General features: G+C 48.8%; 1 protein-coding gene across 1 annotated transcript; it reads right to left on the reverse strand.

Moving 5' to 3' along the window:
- Positions 1-2080: 2080 nt before the first annotated feature.
- Positions 2081-4935, reverse strand: LOC125692212 (tetraspanin-7-like). Its single transcript, XM_048942470.1, has one exon. The coding sequence runs from the start codon at positions 4832-4834 to the stop codon at positions 4127-4129; it is 708 nt and encodes a 235-aa protein (XP_048798427.1). The 5' UTR covers positions 4835-4935; the 3' UTR covers positions 2081-4126.
- Between the last annotated feature and the right edge of the window lie 203 nt (positions 4936-5138).

Genomic DNA, 5138 nt, shown 5'->3' on the forward strand with positions numbered 1-5138 from the left:
TGCAGGACAAAGGGAAATGGTTTTAAGTTGAGGGAGAGGAGATTTAGGTCGGACATCAGGGGGAAATTCTTTACCCAGAGAGTGGTGAGGTGCTGGAACAGGCTGCCCAGAGAGGTTGTGGATGCCCCGTCCTTGGAGGTGTTCAAGGCCAGGTTGGATGGGGCCCTGGGCAGCCTGGTTTAGCATTAAACGTGGAGTTTGGTGGCCCTGCGTGTGGCAGGGGGTTGGAGCTTCATGATCCTTGAGGTCCCTTCCAACCCTGGCCATTCTGTGATTCTGTGTTACTGTGAACTCTAGACATTAGCACAACAGGAGAAAGGGAGAAGCAAAGCTTCACAGAAATTGCTCTAAAAAATCTTTCTAGAATAATTAGAACATTTGAAATAGTAATAATAATAAATAATGCTTACTTTGATAACTTTAATCCTGTGGCCCAGATAAGAGTCTCGACTAAATTCTGTTGTATGGATTAAGATCATTAACAACAGGCAGTAGTGTTTGCTGCAAATGAGAGCTCATGTGGACAGAACATTATGATGCTTCAATAGCTCCTTTTTTTTTCTGTCAGTGGTTTATGTGCAAACTCACATATTTGATCAGTAAATCTAAGGCTTCTGAAAATGTGTGCTTAAATCTTGCTTGATAGTGTGCAGACATTATGTTCTTTCATATTGTTACTGCTTCATAGAGTTTCACTGGTTTCTCAGCAAATTACATTGGCCTCTTCCAACTTTTCTTTTGTCAGCTGTTTGAGACACAATTTAGGATGTGATGAGAAAGAGACCCAAGAACACCACCTCTTTTTGAGGTTCACAGTCCATTAAGAAGCTAATTTTTAATTTCAGCTATCTGTGAAGTGGAACTCAGTGATACACAAGTACACTGAGCAACTGATGTAAGGCAAAAGATCAAAACAGCCGTGAAATTTGCTAGTCGTATTTTTGATCACTGTTAGGAAACAGTCCTTGTTTCATAACAGGGGCCTAATCTTATCACTGCTAATCCTAAATCTCAGTTGGTCCAAACAACAGCACTGTTGTTTCTACACTTGCAACACAGCTTGCCCCCATTTTGGTATGTTTTTTAATTGATCAAATGTAGTTGTAAAAGATGGGATCGGGCTTTCTTAAAGTCTAAGTAATTGCTCAGAGGATGACAGAAGACAACTGCATACTGCATCAAGGCCTGAATGGGGCCTCCGCTTTAACATTTCCACTTACAGCTGTTCTGACCATTCAGAACAAAAATAAGACTGAATCTAAAACATTTTTTAAATTAAAATTTGGTCACTGAGCATGAAAAAACTGAGACAACTCTAACAGCTTCTGGGAATCTGCTCATCTGGGAGTTAGTTAGAAAAGAATGACATTTCTCCCATTCATCTACAAAAGTTAATGTTGTGATTGATTATTCTTGAACTAGCAATAAACAGCCAAGGAGACCTCACAGCCACTCTGTGATGTCTGCAGTGTTACAATGATATGTAACCTTTCTGTGAACACGTGCCAAGGTTTCTCGTACTCCAGTGAGAGCAGACCACGTGTAGAGCGGTTTCCATTTTCAGCTATTCATCACATTAATGTGATGTCCTGACAGTCAGGCCTGGCCACCACACAAACACGCAGTGGTTCGCTTAAAAGCTGGCCCCTATCACTCCTATTTGTTTCAAACTTCTTTAAACAGCTTAAAACAAAACATGCCCTGAAGTGGGATATCAACACAAGTTTTTAGAGCAAGCAGGTTTCAGCAGCATCCTTCGTTCCGATTGCTCGCTGCTTGTCCTACCATGCAATCTGGATCAACATCAGAAATAACTGAGCAACCTGTGGTGCTAAAAAAGACCTGAGCAACATTCTTGTAACTTTCCAAGGTTACTGATTCAGGTGAAGACAGCGCTCATAAATACAGGGCAACTCCATGTTCCTTGCCAACATCCCCCATAATCTCTGCTTTACTGTTTATTTTTCTGAATAATAAAAATACTTCTGTCTTTGCATCTCAATGTACACTTCATTTTTCTTGCACTTGAACGACGCAGAGACACACACAAAGTATTGAGTTGGATTCAGACAGTGACTTGCATTGCTTGTAACATTACTTTATTTCTGAAGTACCATTCCTCATACAAATTACACTTTTTGCACACTGCTAAGACTTTACAAAATGACAGTGATTTTTCAGAAAACAGCAGAGTTCCATTAGTGCCTAGCTCCAAAAAAACATCAAAAACATGTTAGTACAGGGACATTCATAAACAACAATGGCAATTAAATTATTTAAAACAAGAAACAATTCAGAAAAAAAAAAAGAATGAAACTTTTGCTCTAAAAAGAGAAATTCCCAGCACATTTCCAGAGTTCATCTATGCAGATGAACTGTCAAATGGCTAAGAAGCCTGTTTACATTGCACTCATTACCTGGAACCTGATTATCATGCTACTTAATATAGCCACCTGACAGCTGAGCAATTGGAAGGTACACAAAACCACGACTAACGCTCAGGCACAACATAACTGTTAACCCACACCTGTAAGCTCCATCCATCCGTGCTGACTAGAACGGCCCACCCAAAAGGCATACTACAGACCTCTGTGACTCAGGCACAGCCCTGAAAACCTTCCTGATGAGGGCATCTTACTCCTCCTAACACTGTTAAACACATAAATCATCAGGACAGAACCCAATTTCTCTTTTTATATTTTTGATCTTGTATTCTTTGATCAAGAGAACTGACTCTGAGGACTGCTGACTCCAGCAGCAAAAGCAGTCTGCAACACTCGAGAGTACTGGATATTCCCTGGTCCTTGCAGAATTTTGCTTGTGTGCAGGTCTCTCCGAAAGTACTGCCTCCTATTTATTTCCATGGAAAATACAACAGATACAAACAGCAAAATAACACTGTTTGACATAGCAAATTCTCACCCATAAAGCACCATTTTTCAACAGTCCCTACCATCAGCTTGCTTTGCTCTACAGAACTATTGCACCTTTATGATAGCAGTTCATGTGGTGGGAGGCTGTCATTAACAGGCCAAATTACAGTACTGTCACCAGGTCAGAAACAATTACAGTTCTACAGACTGGACAAATTCATCACAGAACTGACCAATCAGTCCCTCTTTCAAACAAAAGGAAACAGGCAGAGAGCAAGAAAAGGGCTTTGTTACCACAAAAGACAGAAATAGTGGCATTTCCAGATATTTTTAAATTCACAAATAGTGAAAATACCTAAAATCAGAATCTTTGGGAGTTAAATACAAGTTTTGCCCTGGCTTCATCCCAGGAACATTGTCATAAAATCCCAGAAGCCTACTTCTATGAAGTCTAGTTTTTCTCACTCTCCATTCCTGTGCATTCTTTACTTGGGCCCTCCTGCTAAATCCCTTTGCCCTGGGAAACTCCACTCTCCCCTCCCAAGCTGTTACTAACGATTTCCTTTCCAGCTATCATTTGTTGGCATTTACCTAATTCTCTGCAGGTTTGCTAGCTACGTTCATAATTCCTAGGCTGGAAATGTCTAGACCTGGACATCTTTGCAAGGAACTCACTAGAGTGAAGCACGGTGGTGTGGTCCATGCTACAGGGAGCACAAGCAGCCCTCAGAGGCTGTCCCCAGACCTACCCAGACCCCACATGCCATTTGTGCACTCCAGTATTCCAGTGACACTGATCTTCCAGCAGCTCCTGGTCTCAGAACATGCACACAATAAAATGCTGAGATGTCTGCATTGCTCCCACAGGCCTTCTCCTCTTTCCTGCTTCCATTTCAGTCTCTGTCTGTTCACATCACCCAGACACCTGCTCAGCTGTCACCCAGCTTCCATCTGACCCAACAGGGTGATGTCTGTCCACGCTGTCACTCTCCACTCTGTGCCCAGAGGCTCCGGAGGGAAGTGGAAACCTGCTGTCGCACAGGGACACAGCCAGGATAGGAGGTAGCTCCAAGGGGCCGTGGAGATACCTGTGGTGTTGTCATATCCGACACAGGCTGCAGCAGAGGAACAGACCATGAGGAAGGGTGAAATGGGGATGATGAAGAGGTCTTCCAGATGGGGTGCACTCAGATCTCCCAGATCCAGGGGCAGGAAGGGAGCAGGAGGTGACAAGGGCCAGACCTGGGGAGGTCTCAGTGCGGGGCGCTAACGCGAGCAGGGACGCGGGCAGCCATCAGGCACGCCAGCACGATGCCGACGACCTGCAGCACCGCCAGCCCCAGGGCAGCGGTGGCAACACAGAACATGTTGCTGCTGACAAAGGCCGAGACCTTGCCGAAGCAGCCCTCCGGGTGCAAGCCGCGTGCGCCGGCCGGGCTGAGCGGGCAGCCCCGCCGGGCCCGGCAGCAGCTGAGCGGCACCGAGGCGTTCTGCTGGAGCGCCCAGGGCGAGGCGAGCCAGTCCCGGTAGCTCTCCACACCGCAGCAGCCCAACGCGCGCTGCAAAGCGTCCAGGGCGTCCGCCTTCCCTTCGTCCTCGCCGTAAGCGCTCACGGCCTGGCGCAGCCCCTCCCGGAAGCCCCGCGCGATGTCCTGGCGGTACACGAGCGCCGAGAGCCCCGCGGTCAGCGCGGCCAACAGCACGGCCGCCAGGAAGGCGCCGTAGGTGCGCAGGAGGCCGCGGTGCTCGACGGCGGCGCCGAAGCAGCCCAGGAAGGCCCAGACCATGACGGCGGTGCCGGTGGCCAGGAGGATGGCGGGGGCGCCGGGGGTGTCGCCGGCCGACAGCGCCACGTAGCCCCCCAGCCGCACCTCGGCCCAGAGGCCGACGACGAGCATGGTCAGCCCCGCCGCCCAGAAGACGAAGCTGAAAGCCACGAGGGACAGCTTCAGCACGGTCATGGCGTCGCTGAGGGGCCGCGACCTTCGGCCGGCGGCGGGCGGGCTGTGAGCGGCGCCGCTCCGCGCTCCGGCCTTTTTCAGTGCCTGGCGCGGGGGCGCGGCCGCCCGCGGCGTTTGGCGGCGCTGCGGGGCTTCGGCGGGCGGAGCGCGGGGCTGCGCGGAGCGCCCTTCCCCTCACGCGGGGTCCTGCCCGCCGCACCGCTGAGGCGCTGAGGCGTTCCTGCGTTAACGCGCTGTGGGAGGACGCTTGAAAGAAATAAGTCTCAAAATGGGCACTCGAACGCTTACTGACGGTGCGGTCCGT

This window comes from Lagopus muta, chromosome 1, assembly GCF_023343835.1.
Source record: "Lagopus muta isolate bLagMut1 chromosome 1, bLagMut1 primary, whole genome shotgun sequence".
In the NCBI taxonomy this organism is placed as follows: Eukaryota; Metazoa; Chordata; class Aves; order Galliformes; family Phasianidae; genus Lagopus; species Lagopus muta.

Bases quoted from the DNA above. Each gene is read 5' to 3' on its own strand.
- LOC125692212 (XM_048942470.1), bottom strand. From the start codon at position 4,834: ATGACCGTGCTGAAGCTGTCCCTCGTGGCTTTCAGCTTCGTCTTCTGG.